This window comes from Tyto alba, unplaced genomic scaffold (genome assembly GCF_018691265.1).
Source record: "Tyto alba isolate M040663 unplaced genomic scaffold, T.alba_DEE_v4.0 Super-Scaffold_5, whole genome shotgun sequence".
NCBI classification, from domain to species: Eukaryota; Metazoa; Chordata; class Aves; order Strigiformes; family Tytonidae; genus Tyto; species Tyto alba.
In genome coordinates this window covers 8,402,160-8,422,110 of record NW_024881326.1, presented here as the reverse complement: position 1 = coordinate 8,422,110, position 19,951 = coordinate 8,402,160, and the positions used below count along the sequence as shown (strand labels likewise).

The window sequence follows — 19,951 nt, the reverse complement described above, 5'->3', positions numbered from 1 at the left end:
AGTAACTATGCACTTTGTAAAGTGCATCTAGGTAATCAGATACTTTGCCAGGAAATATTACTTATAGGTTTCCTGTTGAGCAAACTCTCTGTCTGTTTGTGTCTCTGCTATCTCCGTTTGAAAGGAGAGTGTTTTGTCAAAAAGAAATGAGAACACCCCAGAGACTGGAGAAAGTAGGATGCTGTAATTGAGATGGAGAGCAGTGCGATGGAGGGACACCAAGAAACTCCATAGGCCCCCAGCACACTGGAGCTAGACAAGCTGCTTTGTCTCTGAGTTGCAAACCACGTACCCTCTACCACTTAGACGTGTAAGATGCTGAGGGACCAAGTAGAGAATGGAGAAAATGACTTCTCTGAGCATGAAGTTTCCCCACTCCACTTCCCTGCCGGCTTTTCTGCCCTGTCAAGGCAAAGTGCTGATACAAAACAGGTGCTGGGGACACGGGTGGCCCGGCTGAGCACACGAAGGAAGCTGTGAAAGGGGATAGACACAAGTTGTGTCAGGTGCAGCAAGCGTGTAGATGGGAGTATTAAAGGAATATTTTAATTGCTTTCAAGTACTGTATTTACTAGTGCTTTTTGCTTAAAAGACCATTCAGACAGAAGTGAGCTACTTAACCAGATGATGTCCTTTTGGTAATACATGTGTGCAGTTTGGCATAGATGCTAACTATATTGGGAATGGGGTCAGATCATTCAGCAGAGAATCTATTTAGTGATTTATGTTCTACATCTCTACTAGCCACAGATCTCTTATATATTAAGGGAGTCTTTGCACAACACACATGAAGGAAAGGATCTTTTGATCTTACTGTGCAGGGGGACAAAATAAGGTGCTGGCAAAGCGACTTAGAGAAGTTGCTTCAGGAAATCTCTGCCAGGACTAGTTGCCGAGCGATCCCCAGCACCACATGTTAGCCAGAAAACCTTTCCTAAGTGCTTCATCTAAAGCCCAGCGCTGTTAATGGGATTGATAAAGAAGCTAGTCCTGATATTTAACAAAGTAGAGGTGTGCAGGTGAGTAAAAATACGTGGGTTGGTGTGGTTTGATAAGTTCCCGTTCGTCAGGTTGACCACTCTGGGCAGGCACCTTGCCTACTGTGAAGTGAAATGGGTTTGCTTAAACCACGTTTGTGTTTTACTTTGCATTAATTATAGGTATTTTAAGTGAGCATGTTTCTTTTTGTACTTCCAGCAGTCTACGAACAATTAATGTGGTTATTTAATGTAGTTCCCCTCATTATTTTCCAGTTGTATTACACCACTTGAGATTTTTCTGGTTATCTCTCAGAAGAAAACTCTCACTTAAACTGCTAGAACGTCACTATCTTACTGTTTTGTGCCATTATTAGGAACCTGACTTCAAGCCCCCAGTCTTTGAAATGCATTCTCATGTACTTGTGAAAGGCCCATACTTTGTTTAATTTATGTTATTTATGCTTATTTCAGAAGAGCCCATGAATAAGTTAGAAGAATATAGCTAGTTATATAGTTATGCCAGTTATTGGTTATAAGAACAATCTCAAAATAGCCAAGTGCAGTCTTGAAAATCAGTATCAGAAAAGAACCCAAATAAAAGCTCAGTATGTGGTTGTGTATCATCCGTCATGTTTATAAAGCCACAGGAGCCATTCTAGTGCAGTAGCAGAATGCAAGAGGGGCTGTATGGTACTGAGAGGGAATGAGGGGTTTTTCTCCTTGCCTTTGAACCATGAAATTTCTATTTGCTATGTATTACTTTCTTTTGCGTTTAACAGTGATGCAGTTTGGAAAAGGAAAGTCCTGTTACTATCGGTTCCTGACCAAAGGCCAGCAGTGGATATGGCTGCAGACACACTACTATATCACCTATCACCAGTGGAATTCCAAACCTGAGTTCATCGTTTGCACTCACCTGGTAGTTAGGTAGGAATAAGCACCAAACACTTCACAACGTATGTCCCATGTGCTCATCCATTATTTTTTCTAATTCTGTTTTGTATTAGCCAAATATTTGCTGTGCATGTTGACTTGCTAAGATGGTGTGTAACTCTGTAAAGCTATTATGACAAGGAATATGGGGAAAAACATAATATGTTTTCATTACTCTTTTTTTTTTTTTTTGGCAACTGAGCCAAAAGCCTGGAAGCCACTGTTGGCCAAGTATATCAGCATGTTACATTCCCCTTTTATCCCTAGCAATGACATGGCCATAGGAAGAGTTAAAGCTGTTTAGAATCAGAGGGCTTTAGGGGTGTGAATGGGATCATATATCTCCTATAAAACCTTTTGATCAGAGCTTTAAATATTTATGACTTGAAGTTAGCTGCTGTCCTACTAGCCTTATTCCTCACTGAAATTCAGCCCAGGATCCCCCTCTAGTGGGAAGCTGCTTGTGCTCAGATGCAAACCCATGCTGGAAGGAGGTGCGTGTGTGGGATGCTCTGTGATACGCACCTTCTGGAGGGGAATCTGCTCGATTACCACTGTCAATCTCAAAAAAGAATTTGTAAAGAGTGAAAATATATTTACTGAAGGGCTTGAAAAAATAGTGGCATACTGGTTTGCTCTATTAACTTGAGTAAACATATTGCTCACTGTATCTTTATTTACTGTCAGGAATCAATTTGAATTTTTTTTGTTTCCCCTTTTTCTTGCCAAACATCTGGGAGAACAAACACTAGTAAACTTGGATTCTTCTCTGTATTCTGAAACAGACTGAGAACACCTTACACCACTAAACAGGTGTAAGTGATTAAAGCTGTCTGTGCCGATACAAACTATAAGTGTTACCATAAGCAAATGTTTGACAGAGAGGTTGCTTCTGAGTTGTGTTTCTCTTGTTGTCCTTCGGGGAATTCAGCTTCAGTTCAAGCTCTGAATTTATTGTGCATGAACTTGTTTCTTCTTTGTGCTTCCAGTGCCTGTTAAACATCGTAATATTGTACTAAGTAGATGTTAAAATTTAATTCTGTCTCATATAGTTAAGGTTTAGAATATATTATTGAAACACACAAGTGAAAACATGATTTCAGGAAAATTAATTGACAACAATAATATAACTGAGTATAGTTCAGCAACTTCTCTTGCTTCCCACAAAGGTCATGGTCCATTAATATTTCAGCACCCTAAATTCTGGAATCTTTCAGTGCCCACGATCCACAAATGCTCAAAGAATCTTTAAAACAACTCCAGTTTATCCCAGTGGTGAATCATGTGATATTGTTTACTGTAAATATTTTATTATTTAAGAGAAAAAATAGTAAGGAAAGCAAATCCACACTTTTAGAGGCACGTTCCTGGGGATTTGTGAACCTCGTGTTGCGCCTCGGTTCATACTCAGAGCACCCACTGGATGCTAACTCTGCGGTAGCACACTGCACGATGCTGTGTGCACCCTCAGAAAAAGGGGACCTGACCTCCTCCTCCCCAAGGCACTGGCTTAGGTCTTACTGAGCTACTGTACAACATGCAAAAAATTGAATCTTGATCATCAGCAGGTTAGAAAATGTATGTGCATTTGATACGGCTGTTTACCTGCGCAGAAGCTGTAGGATCATTTTTCTACCTGATTACGGAAAATGGGAATTTCTTTTATTACAAAAATTCTACTGAGGACAAAGACACTTCTTTTGTCTTCAGTAACCAAATGCACTTTGCTTTTAGATTAGTTTTGCTTGAAGGCGTCCAGGGCCAAAATTTGCAAAGGAGTGTCTACATTTGTGCTTGGAATGATTAGTGCAGTTAATCATGCAGGCTCTGTAGTCCTGGGTGCAGTGGGACTGGGCCACTGTCCTGTTGTTTCTAATCTATGAATATTCAGCACCTGCAGTTGTTCAGAGATTGCAAGGCTGTATGATGATAGTTCTCTAAGCACCTTGTGTGTGAGAAGTGTGTGTGTGTGTGCTGTGCAAAGCTTGTGACTCAATGTGAAAACTCCATAGCGACCTGTATGGTAGGATAGTTACCATACAGTAAACAATATCCAGACTGAAACATCAGATTTTAAATTATTTTTAAATTTCTTTAGTTATGCGGAAGTTCGAGCCGAAAGAAGGCGAGATCTTGGCCTTGAAGAGTCATCAATTGAACTGGCATCCTCTTCTCTGAAGGTAACATGTCCCTTCACAGTTGAATGACTAGGTGTTAAACCAAACTGAGTAACTGCTTGCCAATCTTAGGAAGATACCTGTTCATCCTTCTCCTTTACTCCCATCTCCTTCCAGGCCTTCAGCTGGGTTATGACTGAAGCAGACCCTGAGAAGTTTTCCACTGCATGGCTCTAAATTGTCTGTCTTGGTTCAGGATATAACTGCAAATTCAGCAGTTGCCTGGCTGCTGTTCTATTATTCATTATCTTTCTGAGGCTGTTACTCAAACAATAGGTTAAACCACCTCTGTTCAGAAGCAGAAAAGTAGAGCTGGAGCTAGAGGCTAGCTTGCTGTACCTGTCTTCAGATTTTAGTGCTGTTTACACCACTGGATCACATCAAGTGTAGGATTGTGACCAGAGCAATAATTTCCATTGTTTGAATCAGTCTGGCACCCCAAACACCTGCCCAATTAACAAGGTTATTTTAATTACTTTTAAGTTCTTCCTTTTGGTACTTTACAAATAAGACCAGTAATCAAAGTAATTTCAAGTGGATTATTGTGTAATTATCATTCCATTTGCCTCATTGCTCTTCAGACATTATTATATAGAAGCCATTTATGGGATACGTAGGGGAAGATGTCCCAGAGACATTTTGCACTTGAAGCATCTTGCAAACAGCTGCTTCTCTGTCACCACAGCACACTTCTGTGTCTTTTTCCTCTTTCCATGTGACAGCTGAGATATTTTTCTGCAGACCTTAAGCTGCGTCTGTCGATATAAGGCAGCTGGAGGAGAGGCAGGGTGATCGCTCCCATTGCTTGATCTTCTGGAGGGGAGTGGGAAGCTGGGGAGCTGCCTGGGAGGTGTGGGGAGGGTGTTGGCACGGTCATCGTGGCCACCCACGTCCTGCAGATGAAGCAGTCTCCTACGGCCCAACAGTTAAAGGCAGTTTGCCGTAAACCATCTACGAGGTGGCGTCTGTCATTATGGTGCGACAGCTCCGAATCCGTTAATATTCACTAGCTTAGGCTGTTCCCCGCGGCGGGTGTGCTGCCAGGTTTCTGCCCAGAACACCCTGCTGGGAGCGACGGTTCCCCAAGGAGCAGCCAGCGGGGTTGCAGCTCTCGGCGTCGCCCGGTACCTGTCTCCTGCAGGAGCCGTTTGCCGTAGGTTCTCCTAGGGCTGCAGCTGATGTCCCCGTGCCACTGCTCCCTGTCCCGCCCAGCCGTTTGTCTCCATCCCTGCAATGAATAAAACCATTCCCCAGCCAGCCCCTCCTGCCGCCTCCATTCGTTACCTCTGCCACTGCTCCCCACTGTGCCACGGCCAACAAACTGTGACATCCCTGAAGGAATCGGGCAGAAGGAAGCTAATTCCATCTGCACGCAGCTCCCTGGGCGGGAGAGCAGGAGGGTGGCAAACCAGAGCGTGGGGGTGGTGTGTGGTGCGTCCCCTCCGCTGCCACTCGCTGCCGTCATACGAGTGTCCCGGGACAGAAATGCATGGCTTCACCCCAAAGCTGGGGGTGCCTGGGGTGTGATCCTGAGGGTCCTGTCTGCACAGGGGTACCTGAAGGCTTTTAGAGTGAACACTGAGGGCCTGACTGAATACTGCTCTGGGGTTTGATGGTGTAGTGCTGGCCCTCCACACACCCAAACTTACTTTTCTCTGCAAACAAGCGGTCAAGGGGGTTGGAGGTCACCTCCAGCGCTGTCCACTCCTGCTGACAATCTTGCCACTTGTGCTTCGCTCCCCGCAGAGCCGCAGCAGCTACCTGGACGTGGGGCAGTGCGGCAGCAGCCAGGACGCCAGCCGGGAGGGAGTGTCGCTGTCGTCCCACAGCTCCCGGCGCTCCTCGCACACCGCCCTCTCCGACTCCGCGTGTAGGTGCCAGTGTGGCCGGGGGCAGCCCAGCGTGGGGGCGAGGAGCAGGCTGGAGGGCAGAGCAGCCCCCAAAATACTGGGGGTTGGCTGGGAGTGACTGAGTCAGGGCAGGATGGGGGAACTAAGCACCAGGACTGACATACCGTGCCGTAATGTGGGTTGCAGCAATCCCATGCACGAGTACAGGCTGGGCAATGAGTGGATTGGGAGCAGCCCTGCGGAGGACTTGGGGGTCTTAATGGATTGATAACTGACTATGAGCCAGCAATGTGTGCTTACAGCCCAAAAACCCAACAGTGTCCTGGGCTGCATCAAGAGAAGTGTAGCCAGCAGGTCGAGGGAGGGGATTCTCCCGCTCTGCTCTGCTCTTGTGAGAACCTCCCCGCAGTGCTGGGTCCAGCTCGGGGGCCCCCAACATCAGGACACAGACCTGCTTGAGCGGGTCCAGAGGAGGCCACAAAGATGATCGGGAGCTGGAGCAGCTCCTTTATGAGGACAGGCTGAGAGAGTTGGGGGGGTTCACCCGGGAGAAGGCTCCGGGGAGACCTTACAGCAGCCTGCCAGTACTTCCCTGGGGAGAGTAAGAAAGCTTATCTAGAGACACCCATGGGGGGAAGGCCAAATCAAGGCGTCAGCATCAGAAGAGAACCCTGTGAGTCATGTGAGGAGCCAGAGGGACCATGGAAGGGCAGTTTGGGGACTCAGTTTAGCATCATTTGGGTCACTGCTCATCCGTGTATGCGGAGTTTAGGCTTAGCCAAGGCACCCAGGCACGGGTCTGCCATATCACAGTGAACCGTCTCTTTGCCAGCCACATCATCCATGCGACACACGGACACCAGCACGCCCACCCGACCGTCGGTGCCAGGAGGACAGGCGGAGAAGGCAGCCCTGCGGCTGGCATCAGCTGGAAGCGCTCAGGTCAGTGGTCCCAGAGAGCAAAAGCCTTTCTGATGCCTCAGAGCAGCTGGATCCCCACCTCTAAGTATGCTGGGCCTGAGCATGGGATTTCCTGGGGCTGTGGGGAATGCTGCTGGAGGCTCCTCTGCTGCCTCCTTTCAGGGTTCAGTTTGTTCCTTCAGGCCAAATGCCTTCTCACATGTGAGCCCACTTTTCTTGGGGTTTGTACACGTGAAATGGCCTTTATCCAAAAATGGATAGTGACACCAAGGATTTGCAGTTAGCAGGGGGCAGGCAGGAGCTTAAATTCTCCCTTCAGACTCATCCTCAGATCTCCATGTGGAGTTGTCTAATTCCCTGCACTTGTTGGTCACCAGCATGAGCTGGTATCGCAGCAGCTGTGCACTAGAGGTGCTGTGGACCTACAATAAGGCAGAGTTTTAATTTCTAGGCCATAGCAGCTGCTCAGACCACTGGTGAACACCTCCCTCAGCATCCTGTGGCTCAGCTGGCGGTCCCCTCTCAGCACACCGTGATGGTACGTGGGGTTTTTTTTATTAAACACCAGTATGGCCAGTCAGCAGGGTCGGTGGCTCTGGTTCACTGCTCTTACCTCCTTGCTGGCTGGTCCCAGTGTAAGGGCAAGATTTCAGTGCCCTTTCTGTTGCTGTTACTGAGATTTACCTGCAACCAAATTATTGCAACCACTTATTCCAGTGAGGAGACAGAGCAGGTAGGACACCCAAGGAAATAGCTTAGAAGAAGGTTTACGCTCATCAGAACCATTGATGGCTGCTGAAAGTTCATCTCTGAATTGCTATCAACTAACTACAGGCTAATATGATGTTTGAGAGCTTTATTGCCCTGATAGTGGAAGGGTGTGCCATAGACAGTTTGAGTTAGGCCAGAAAAAGAAAAAAAACATGCAAGAAAAATGTGGGAGTCATAAACCATAACTATGAGGCCTGTCTTCCTAGAGCTTTGAAGTCAGTGTAGTAAACATTTAGACTATAATGCAGGGATTGAAGATGGCTAAAGTAGGTGTGAAGAATGGATCCCAGGGTGAGATTACGGGCATTTGGCAGAAGCAATTAGCAGCACAACTGAAAGCCCAGCCTGGAGGTTTGGCAAGGGTTTGCATGCAGTGTCTGCCACAAAACACAAGTGGTCCAAAATCAGCAGGGTGTCACTAAAGGGACAGGGGAGTCGTGTGCACAGACACTACATCTACACAGAAATGTAACAGATCAAGATCTGGAGTGAGGCACTGAGTGCTAGCCAGTTGTGCTGTTGCTCTAGAAGTACAGTGGTACTTTGGTTAAATATGCAATTGCCATTTTTTTGTCAACATATTTTCTATGGTAAAAGCTGAAAAGCAGTCATTTTTCTGAAGCTGGCGTCACTACGAATGCGAATAGCAGGACTAGTCCTACCCTGTGATCATGCTCCTTGTTCTCTGCAGCCAGTTTACCATTTCCCAACCCAGCTGGGGATGATGCATCAGCTGAAAGAGCAGCTGGAGGAGAGGACTCGCATACTGCAAGCTGACATCAAGACACAACAAGAAGAGCTCCACGTCATCAAGGAGCAGCTCCAGCTAGTGCAGGACTCCAACCTGCAGGTACCCACCGTCCCCGGGGTTTCCAAACCCACAAACCGTTTGCTTTTATTTTGAGCACACAGATCAGTAACAAAATTGTCAGTGGCAAAGCATTTAGAAATGAGCTCTGGATAAATTAGTAGTTTGGTCCATATATGGGAGTAGTGTCTCTCGAGGGATAAGAGGTGTCAGTATCTGCTTAAATATTGAATCAGTAATTTTCATGATTTAGAAAAAAACAATCCCAAGCTAATCCAAAGTCCCCTCTGCACAAAAAGCTCGATGGTTTGGTGTCTGGTTAGTGCTGCTGGATGCTCAGTGCCATTCCTGCAAAATGCAGCAGGTGTAACGGAGCTGGAGCAGCCATGGCTCTGAATGAACGTTTGGGCGCAAGCTAGCATTTGATTTTCTGTTATTCATGGTTCACTTTGCCCCTGGATTTAGAGATGTTGCTGCTGCACTGTTACCTATGTTGGCAGAGACAGCCTGGGAGCTGGGACGGCATCTCCCAGGCAGTGCAGCCACCGTATGAGCTGCGACAGCTGACGTGTCTCTTTTATTTAAAGATGCTGATGCAGCAGCCGATCCCCATCGTCTTTAACAACGTGCAGCACCCGAGCCCCAGGAGGCCGCCGCCGCCCGGGACGCCCCGGCAGACCACAGCCAAGAAGTCACAACAGCAAGGCCTGGCGGGGACGAAGCACTACTGCAGCACCCGCCTGCCGTCACCGTGCCAATTCCTCAGGGACCCCTGCGGCACGGCTGCCCAGGTCGCTGCCTGCTTCGTTGTGTTCATCGTCCCCTTTCCTGGCTTTTAAATCCTTGTCTGCCATGTCCCCCCTCCCCGTGGTCCTGCGCATCTCCTCTGTGCTGGTTTTACTCCATAGCTGGCATTACAAAATTTGTTTCAAGAGTCAGTGGCGAATGATGTCATTCAGCTGTAAAAATAATAGCCAGGTAGCCTAAAAGCATTAAACCCTGGGGACTGCTGGGGGCTGTCCTGGTGACCAGAGAGGAATCGAGTGGGAGGTTTGGGGCCTTGTTCCCTTTTGTTTGCGATTGCAACATGACACTCGTTAGTAGCCAGTGAGAGTCGTGACTTTATAACATGGAGGAGTAGGCATAATTTTAAAAGATTCATTTTCTTCTGCACGAGAAGTTTTGAAAGGCAGCTTTGAAAAACAAGTTTGTCATCACTACAGCTAAATCCACTGTATAGATACTCACATCTCCTTCAGAAAGCATTGAGCTATCCAGAAGCAAAAAAGACCAAAACTACCGCTTTAAAGGATGGATAAGACACTTTCTTTGGTGACTTCGGATTTGCACTCCTCTTCAGCTGGTCTCTTCTCCCTTGAGCCTTGTGTGCCCTTACCCTGGTACTCTGATTTCTCAAGAGACCGTCTGCTCCTACCTCTGGGGATCCCAGCACCTGCCATGCAGGGGCAATAGATACAAATGGGTTGACTGTCCTGAACAGTTTTATTGTTCCTACTGCTGTGTTCAGCGAGATTATCCTACTGTTCCTTCTCCTTTGCCTATTTGCATATTGGAAGCAGTTATTTTAGCCTTCTCGTAGGGAGCTTTAAAAACTTATGTGGGTATCTATGTCTTCATTTCAGGTGCAGCAGCAGCAGCAGCACCTAATGAGAGGAAACCAAGCCCAACAAACGTGTCTGCCGGGGCAGACGAGCATTTCAGTGCCCCTCTACAACAACCCCATGGTGTTTTCGCAAACGCATCCCATTACAGTGGCTGCACAGGTGCCGACTGACGGCGGTGAAAGGCAACCACAGTCTGACTACAGCCAGGACAGGAGCCTCAGGTACGAACGCCGCCCTGCTGGGACCATCCCGATGGCAGTGACAGAAAATTACAATACGTGGGCAGCGGGGGGGGCAGGCGCGTCTGGGCTAAGGGGGTGATGGTCTGTGGGTGCCGCAGCGAGGGCGTAGGGATGCTCCTTCCTGCAGAGGTCTGGGTTAGTGGCGAGCCCAGTGTGCGCGCAGCCAGGGTGCTGTGCACACCGTGCTCTGCCCTGAGGGGCCTGAAATACTTTTCTCTCCATATTTCCATAAATTTTCTATGTAGCCCAGTAACCTTTGGAAATCTGCTGTCAGGTGGAGTGAACAGGAAAAACTAGCAGGGACAGCCTTTCCCAAATCTGTCTCTGCTTACTCTGAAGCTCCAGAGTATCTTTTCTCTGTCCAGGACAAGTACCATGGCAAAGCCATTTTCCTTTCATACGATGCTGGAAACATTGTATAAAAAATACATCCAACTGCCCCAAACTATTCAGCCACCTTTCAGTGAGGTATCTATAGACACTGCCTACAGGATCCAGCCATTTCAAAATATTGTGCAAGGAAACAAGATAAACCCTAAAGATCTCACAATCTATAAAGCGTATTTCTTACGTGAAAGATTTAGCAAGTTTCAGCTCACCTGTGTGAGTGCATCAGACAAGGTGACCATAAGCATGCTATTTCATTAGATTTTTTTCAGGGTGATGGTTTGCATGCTTTCAGGGAGGATTTTCAGGGATTTGTTTCTAGAGACTGACAGGAGTTTGGACATCTCCCTTCCATGACCGTCCTCTTTTTTTTCTTCCCCTGCAGGATGCTGCTGGATCAGTCTATCCAAGCCATGATGCCCGCCGCCAGCAGCAGCGGCCAGGCCACACAGAGCAGTGCCAGCAGGCAGCAAGGAAAGTGAGTCTTTTCTGGCCCTCATTTTCATGCAATGTTTTAGCAGGGCACTTTATGGCACTGAAAATAACTTTGAAAAACTTGTATGTGATCACACAAACATAAACAGTCCCAGTCTTAAAAGAAACGGAAGCTCAGCTGGTTAGGAGAAGAAGTAATGAGATTATTTTTTAATTACAAAGAACTTCATGGTAACTGAAATGCTTTTAAAAATACTTCTTAACCATTTTCTGGCTTTTGCAAAGCCTAAAATGCCTAATCGAGTCAGGGAGGAGATGTACAGCCTTAAAAACCTTAATTTTCTGCAGTTCCAGTCCATGCTTGATGGGGAGGGGGAAATTTGGGGCCTGCTTTCTCCGGGCTCTCCAACCCTGCTCCAGTCTGGTTCCTGCAGCACCTGGGCTCCCCAGGACCCGCTCCGGTGGTGGGTCTGGATTTGGATTCTCATGCTGTATTTTCTTCCTCGTGGCAGATTCGTTGCAGAGCAGCAGATCTTGCCTCCCTCGATACAGATGCAACCAGTTACCTGTAGCACCGTCCGCCCTCCAGCCCCGTCGCCCGTTTTCTCCCCGTCTCTGATGATCCCACACACCAGCTTCACATCCCACCAGGCGAACACACCAGTTCATCTCCACCAGTGGCCACAGCAACAGGTTCAGCAGCACCGTCTCTACCTTCAGGTAACGGTGCTGGGACAGGTTTCTGAGGAGGCACAGGGATGGCTTCGGGGTTGGGTTGGGTTTTTTTGAAGAAATGGGGCTTACCTGGCTAATCAAACCTGGTCAGTGCACTTGCACGCCCTCCATGCCCGTTGTATCTACAGGTACCCAAGTGGTCAGCCTTTCCAGGATGACTCTGCACTCGTTCAAGGCTGTAATTTTCAGTGAACTCAGTTATCACTTAGTGTCCAGAAGAACTACACAGATTTTCAAACACAGCTTGTCATCCAGACGAGCTCTAGTGGGAATCTTGCTGTAGATGTGAAATATGATAGGGGATAAGCTCTTTTGAAAATATGCCTCCTGCTTTTCTGTCTTAGCATAACAAGGTTTTTTATCAGGTGCCGTCACTACTTTCTTCTAATAAATGGTTGTTTCACAACACAAATCTCTGGAGAAGGTGATTTTGGTTTTTCAAAGCACAGTTTCATCAGTGCATGCCAAACCAATGACGCTGCCAAGGAGAGGGGCTGTTGAAATTAGTAATACACTCTCCAAGACTTGCCTGGTTGGCAGGGGTAAGTTATGGTCCTCCTGGCAAAGATGGTAGAAAAGAAAGCAGGAGGAGTATGTACAGCTGGAAGTAGCCATGCAGCAGAACTGGATTTAGAGTAAGAAATGAATTGTTGTTGTCAGCAAATGTGGACATGAGCTGTCCCTGCTTCGGGTATGTGTGTTCATGGGCTGCACTGAGGTCCTGAGGACTAGCAATATGGACAGCAGAATGATGATGCTGGGGGAGATAAATAGCTCCAGGACAACAGAAAACCAGGCTTGGGTGCCACAATGCCTTTAATGGGGGATGAACCAGCAAGTCGAGGTCTTTGCGGTGGCACATGGTACATGGACAACATCGCTGTACAACCTCTTCATTGGTTGCCTGAAGATCTTTCCCATGGAAGATGGAAGTTGATCGCCCTGCAGATTCTACCTCATGTCCAAGTAGCTTTTGACTGTCTCGATTCCTGCTGGAATCCCCACGGGGCTGGTAGGACAGACGGGTCCTGTTTCCCCTCCATACTCTCCAGGCATTGTTTGTTGTGCTGACAGCACCAGCATCTCAAGCTGCTTGTCCACAGCTTGTACCCTCAGTGGGTAGGGGTTGCCTTTAGGACTTGGTACTCACATTCCTGGGTGAAAGCCCCCAGCATCAGCCCTGCAGAAGAGAGGGAGCGGATGGGCAGTAGGGGCAGGTCTGACTTGTCGGATTTGTGTCTCCCAACAGATGCAAGGTCCAGAGCCGGTGCCTGGGGGTCCGACACAGCGCATTTTCCAGCCCCCCCACGCCCCGCAGCAGAACCCCCTGAGCTACTTCTTGCACCCGCAGCAGCAGAGCCGCCGCGCGCAGGGCCAGGCCTGCAACCTGCCGGACCTGCCCGAGATGCAGCTGCCCTGAAGGCTGGGGCCGGGAGGCAGGGACCAGCTGGGCTGCAGCTGCCCGGCGCCCCGGGCGCCCCCCCAGGGGAGGACGACACCGTCAGAGCACGGGACGGGTGAGGTCGGGCCCCGTGGGTGGGGTGGTGGCTGCGGGGGGACACGGTCCCCGCGGCGGGCGGATGGCTCCAGGGGCACGGCGGCGGTTGGAATTTCCTCGCAGCCGGTCCGTGATGCTGCTCCGGCGGCTGGACGTGCCCTTGCCCAGCACAGTGGTACGACTGGGAGGCAACGGCTCTCTGGCTGCAGGGAGGTTAGTTATCAGGTCACCGTGAAGATTGCTTTGCAATGGAGAAAACCCTTTTCCATTCAGAACTTCAATGCTGAAAGTCACTGTGAATTTAAGCCCGGTGTTTGGAGCACACACAGACTGTACCGGTCCGCAGGACACCGTTGGATTACCATGTACATAACTCGTTTCGCTGTAGTAGGTCCACTGTGGATTTTTTTTTTTTTTTTTCTTTTTTCTATACCTCAGTCCCGCAATGTTTTATTTTCCAGGAGATTGGATAATGCTGCTAATCTACATAACACCACTTTTGCCTGAATTTCTTACTGTTGTTATACCAGCTCACATCGCAGCTAGTAAGATATTTGTCATGTTTTATTTTCGTTAACAAGTGCAGATAAATTTATATGGTTTTTACGCCCTGTAGCCAAATATTTCTCAGGTTACAGACAAAGAATCCTTACTTGTTCTTTTTTTTTGGTTGTTTTGTTTCAAGTGATGTAGTTGTATATGTTTCTATACATGAAGACAAACAAACAAGCATAGAACAACATATGACAGCAAACTTTGTGGTTTTGCTAGGTCATGTTTCAATTTGGTGAACCTGAAACGTACGATCACAATGACACAAGTGATGTTACAAGCCCATAGGGTCAGCAATAAATTGTATTTTTGTAAATTGCCACTTTTTAACTATAAGTTTATATTTATGAATTGAAAAAAAACAGTTTATTCCTCAGTGGGTGTATAGTTAAGTGTCCCTACTGTTTGTGTCTTTCCAAAGGAAAAATGGAAATGTACATTTCTGAGGCGTTAGTAGCTGAGTACTAACTTTGGGCACTGTTAGAGCCCAAACATAGGAGATGGGTTAGGCCATTACTGTAAGCTTTGCAGGAAAATGGTTAGTTACGGCCAGGTCCTTCTAGCAGCAAAGCTCCCTTGGCAGTCAGGGCAAGGTTTAGGGGTGGGTTCATAACCTCTGTTGAATCCAAGCGAAGCGTGTTGGTTTTTATTTTTTTGTATTTGTTTGCTTTTTTTTCTTGTGCAAGCTGCTTTCTTGGCTCGTAATGCCACCACAGCATCTGGATGCTGGTGCTTACTGATGGTGCAGCCTTTGGCACGAGCAACCCCAGGCAGCCCTGTGGTTCAAGAAAAGGGGGGGGAAGTGGAAAACTTAGCATGCAAAAAAAAATTAGGTATGGCTAACAGTACGTATATCTACAGCTAGAGAGATCTAATGCTGTAGATCTATAGCTAGCTAGCTAACTTGCTTTCTCACACCAGCCACGCGCATTTTCTGAGCTGCAGGGAGGATTTCGTTAGCTTTGGGGCCAGGCGTGAGCGTGTGGGCTTGGTAGCACAGGCAGAAAAGCCTGACTGTATCAGCCTGACTGAAACAGGTTGCGGCAGCCCGAGTTTCCCGGAGAGCTCAGGGCTGAAACACGACCACCAGCCCCAGACCCGGTTTCGGCTGCGGCCTTCCCGCTGCCCTTAACCCTGGGGTTACGATATCGGGGCTTGTGCCTTGTGAGGGTGGTCACGGGCTGGGGCCACACACAGACACACACACACACACACACACCCCCCCCCCGGCACCCGGGTGGCTGCGCAGCCGCTCATGGGCACAGCCCCAACCGCCCCCCCCATCTCAACCCCCTGCACAGAACCGTGGCTGCAGCAGAGCCGTGGGCTGGGGGCCCCTCGCTGCTGGTAGCGGGACGCGGAGCACCTGCCTTTGCGGTCCAGTCTGGAGCTGAAATAACAACAGCCTCGACCCTTGGCTCTTAGAGCCCCAGTCCTGGGGAGATCAGGGGCGTCTTTCGTGCCCCGGGTGGTTTGTGCTGCAGGGTCACAGGAGGGGGGCCACAAGAAGGGCCAGCATGGAGCCTTTGAGGTAGCACATCTTTTTATTTTTTTTAATTTTTTTTTAAAGCACTATTACTTTTAGGGTTTCCCCTTCCTCATCCCAAGACAGTAGGGATGCTCATGAGTTTGGGGCAGGAGGGGTTGCTGTATTTTTGGGGAGTTGGTGGTTGGTTTGTTTTTTTTTTTCCCCCCTAACCTCAGCACATAATGTTGGGGTGGGGTGGACGTGGGGTAAACACACACATTTATGTTGGGGCTCCCCTAGTGTACACAATTTGTGGCCTGCATCACCCCAACACACCAGCATGGCTGTTCCACAGCGTGCCATCACTGTACATGAGCCCAGCCATGGCAGATGTGAAGCAAATGTCTCTCAGAGGTGGTTGGGGTTAGGGGCTTGGGGGGGGGGGGGGGGGGGGGGGGATGTTTTTTTTAACAGGGCTTGGTAGGGAGGTAGCCAAGGCAGAGTAGCTGTCTGGCATTGCGGTGGCTTTGAACGCAATTCCAACAAAAGAGGGTTGGGAAAGGTTTTGGGGGGGAGGTGGGAGGCTGGGGGAGTGCGGGCCGGGGCTGTGCCATGGACACGACCCTTCAGAGGGCAGTGCCGGGGTCCACAGCCGGGGGGGGGTGGGGGGGGGTGGGGGGTGGCACTGCCACCCCTACTCACAGCCTCTCAGTGAGGAGCACAGGAGGTTCGCAAGGATGTTTACATGTTAGATTGGCCTTGCTGAAACAAGAGACCTAAAAATGCACTTTATCACATGCCCGGCATTCCCCCTTGTTCCCAGGGCCACCCCAGCCGCTAGCCTGGCTGCTGGCGGGCAGTCCCAGGCGCTGCCACACGGGTAGAGCTGTAGTTTCCAGCCGTGCTCCAAAGGACAGAATCCCCCAGGCTCTCTTTGGGGCTTGCTTGGTCCCAGCTCCGTCTGCCTCCAGGCTGGGGGAAGGCTGAGTCAGGGCCATGGGATTTTTGCCTTATAGTATCATTCTCAAAAAATATACAGATAGATAAATCGCTGTATTCAGGTTGATTTAGTATTTGTTTACCTCGGTGTTAGCTACAACCCGTGTTTTTGGGACGCATTTGGAATTAAGGGGTGGTGGTGGGGTTGGTTCACACACCCCTGGGTGCTTACAGGACAACAAAGTGTGACGTGTGGTGACAAGCAGAGGGCAGGAACGTGACTGATGCAGCCTGCGTTGGGGTTGGGCTCCAGTGTCAGTGTCGACCTATTAGGCTTAAATGTTCTGAGGCTTTCTAGTACACAAGCACCTATAGACTATCTCTCTCTCTCTCTCGATATAGATAGATAGATAGATAGATATACAGATATATGTATATTAAAAAAAAATATATATCTGTATGTACAGGTATATCTCTATATAAAAATGTATATATAGGCCACACAATTCCAGACCTCTGAAAACACAGGCAGCTTTAATTAATAAAGTCTTGCACTTTTAGCATATCTGTACATATAAGCTAAAGCCTGGTGGGTATAATCAGGCTGGTTTGACAAACACAGTGAAAAGTTACTGTATATATTGTATATACCCTATGTAAAAAGAAAAAAAAAAAGGAAAATAAGAAAAAAATACTAGAATTGAATATAAATCTTGGTTTATTTTATATTATGTCAAATATAGATACATTTATAAATGTTACTATTCTTAAAAGTATTTTGTAATGGGAAAAAGGAAGTGTCTTATGAAGATGAACAGTAAAGATTTTATTCTTGTCTTGAATCTATGTCCCTGCACAGCTCCACTGAATGGGAGCCTGTGCATTTTGACAAGCTTTAAACAGATTGTACATAGTATTTTAAGAAAAAAAAAAAAAAAGAAGAAGAAATAAAATAATACTTGTAAGATCTCTTACACAGTATGTGCTGCTGTTGTTCCCGGGGTGGTACGGGTCTGCTGGGGATCAGCAGCTGCTCCTTGCTCCCCAGAAGGCACAGGAGCAGCAGCCATCGCGTTGAATTACAAGCAGTTCTCCCCTATGGTGGGAACGGTGGGTATTTTTATTACTATTAGTTGAGCTACTCCCTCACCTTGTGTGTTGAAGCCCTGAACTTGGCACACAAAGAGGTCAAGCAGCTCCTCGGGGGGGGGGGGAATGGGGCTCAAGGCAGAGGCTGGGATTTCCATGGCCAGTGCAGCGACACATAAATTAGAAAGAATAAGGCACGAGAGTCTGCATCGACATGTCTGCGCACTGGAAATGCTTTAATTTGGATGCAAAAAACAAGTCACGGTATGCTTCCTGGGCTAACTTGCCCTCTGAGCACTGAAGCAAGCTCAGGCTCTGTGCAAGGCTCAGCTAGTCCCGGGCGTCAAATTCTGGGTCTCGTCTTCATTTCTCCCCCACTTCTGGAGGTTGGCAGCGTAGCGTGGGTTTTGGCTCGGTCCTTGCATTGGAAAGCACTGACTAAACATGGCTTTAACGTGACCAGTGCTCTTGAAGGAACTTCTGAAACAGTCCATCCTGAGAAATAACGGTGCCGCAAACGCAGATTTTTTTTTCTCTCCTTAAGTGAAACACATTTTTATTTAACACCTCGTTTGTCTTACAGTACTTCTGCATACAATACATTGTATAAAAAGCCAACCTGCCAACATAACCGTGTTGCCTTCTTGGTAAAGTGACAGATCTATAGCAAAAAAGACAAAATAGCCTATGGTTACGGAAACAAATTGGAATATTTCTTTTTGTTTTAGTCCAGATAACAACTGCAATCGCAATCACGAACCTTGTACAGTACAACTGGGTGAGAAATTTCTAATAAAAAATCAACACAGCCATTGCTTAGTCACTATGGTAGCAAACTCTTCTATAAATACATTCTTATCTAGGCATTAGAAGTGATGAACAAATGGCTTGTTTTAGGAGTGGACGGAAACACAGAGTGCTTTTTCTGAATCACATGGCAGTGACCATTTCCATGTCCCGGGAAACGCTACCAGTTGAATTACAATCAGTTCTCCCCCACGGTGGAAAGGGCTCGTATTTTTATTACCATCAGTTGAGCTAGTCCCTCACCTCGGCGCACGAAGAGGTCAAGCAGCCAGCTCCGGGGGGGCCGGGGCTGCCCCCACTCACCCGGAGCGCAGGGAAGGCCGCGGGCTCCCCGAGCAGCACCAGCCCCGGGGCTAACGGTGACGTGTGACACAAAGCGCCTTACGTGCACAGCAGTAACAAGGGCCTGGCCCCCAGAAGGGCCTGGGCCGTGTACCCTAGCACCCACCCAGAATGTGCCAGCGCACGTAACCGTGGCAGAGCTGCCAAGTCACACTGGCGCCACCGCAGCAGGGAGGGCCGTTTTAAAACTGCATAAACAGCATCACTCGTTTCAGCAATCTATCGTCTACCTACAACTGTCTAGTTCGTATTGAATAGCGCACAACTTCATGAAAAGTGTTATAGCAAAAAAAAAAAAAATAGCACAGTTATGTGAAATGACACATCAGTACTCACTTAACCACGCTGCTTCCTGTTCGTGAATGAACTGTTGAAAGTTCAAACACACTTCTAAAAACTTCCAAGTTACAATTTGAATGGAAAGTCCCCCCACAGGAAGTAGCTGAGTAACTCTGGGTCAGACACTCTGCAACAGCCAGACTTCTTGCTAGCACTTCTGCTTAATTCCCAGCTACATGGGGCAGCCGACCTCCTGCAACAGGAGGGCGCCCACCCGCAGCCTCCCAAGGCAACGCAGTGGGAATCTGGTTCATTTTTGCATCACTAAGAACTTCGGCTGGCCAAAAAGCTGTATCGCACGGGGAGTGCTGTCCCTGACAAAAGCCCCAGGGCTTTTAAGTCAAGGCATCACCCTTCAGGAGTGAAGAAAGAGCTCCTAGAGCTCCAGCTCCCCCAGTCCCGGCTAAACCGGCATTTATGTGTTAGCCGGCCTCTCTCCACACCAGAAAGGGAAGGCCAGGAGCTGCAGACCCTGACTCCAGAGTTACCTGGCCACAAGCAAAGCACATGTCCCTCGGTGTTATGGCACACCGTGGAGGCAGCCCAGCAACCACTAGTCTTGCTGGATCAACCTGCAGGTGTATTAATTAGAGGAACGATTTCAAGACATTACCCTTTTGGGGAAAAAAATAGAAACAAATTGAACAGAAAATCCATTCAATTAATAAAAGCTCATGTTCCCCTAGACATCCTAACTTGTCACCTTAAATCTATTTTTTTTATAATCATATATATGCTGGTAATTTCTCTTTATACATAGATATGATAGCTGACACAAGCTACTACATAATTGGTAATGGCTCTACAGTCTCTTGAATTGAAATAAACTATATAAATAAACTAATAGAAAATGGTGTTTTAAAAAGGTGCTCAGTTTTGCATAACCAAAACAAGCAATGTCACAAGGCTATTGTATTTTGCGGGTTCCTTCGCTACAGTTTTCTGTACTTAGGCCCTAACATCTTGGCTCTGAACCAAAAAAAAGTCATTGAGTTTTAAGACTTTCCTATCTCTATGCTACCCTGCTCAGCAAATAGTTCATAGCTTTGACTA

General features: G+C 47.8%; 1 protein-coding gene across 7 annotated transcripts in view; it reads left to right on the top strand.

Annotated features, from left to right (window-relative positions):
- The window catches only part of PASD1 (PAS domain containing repressor 1), a 108,598-nt gene extending 91,303 nt beyond the window's left edge, over positions 1 to 17,295 (top strand). For all 7 annotated transcript variants that reach the window (XM_032996099.2, XM_032996101.2, XM_032996098.2 and 4 more), the window contains 11 exons: positions 1,760 to 1,907; positions 4,012 to 4,093; positions 5,837 to 5,960; positions 6,773 to 6,882; positions 7,313 to 7,399; positions 8,324 to 8,482; positions 9,028 to 9,231; positions 10,084 to 10,286; positions 11,080 to 11,172; positions 11,642 to 11,849; positions 13,114 to 17,295. In XM_032996099.2, coding sequence (XP_032851990.2) covers positions 1,760 to 1,907; positions 4,012 to 4,093; positions 5,837 to 5,960; positions 6,773 to 6,882; positions 7,313 to 7,399; positions 8,324 to 8,482; positions 9,028 to 9,231; positions 10,084 to 10,286; positions 11,080 to 11,172; positions 11,642 to 11,849; positions 13,114 to 13,284 — 1,589 coding nt within the window. In that variant the 3' untranslated portion in view covers positions 13,285 to 17,295. The remainder of the gene's footprint in view (positions 1 to 1,759; positions 1,908 to 4,011; positions 4,094 to 5,836; positions 5,961 to 6,772; positions 6,883 to 7,312; positions 7,400 to 8,323; positions 8,483 to 9,027; positions 9,232 to 10,083; positions 10,287 to 11,079; positions 11,173 to 11,641; positions 11,850 to 13,113) is intronic.
- Positions 17,296 to 19,951: the final 2,656 nt, after the last annotated feature.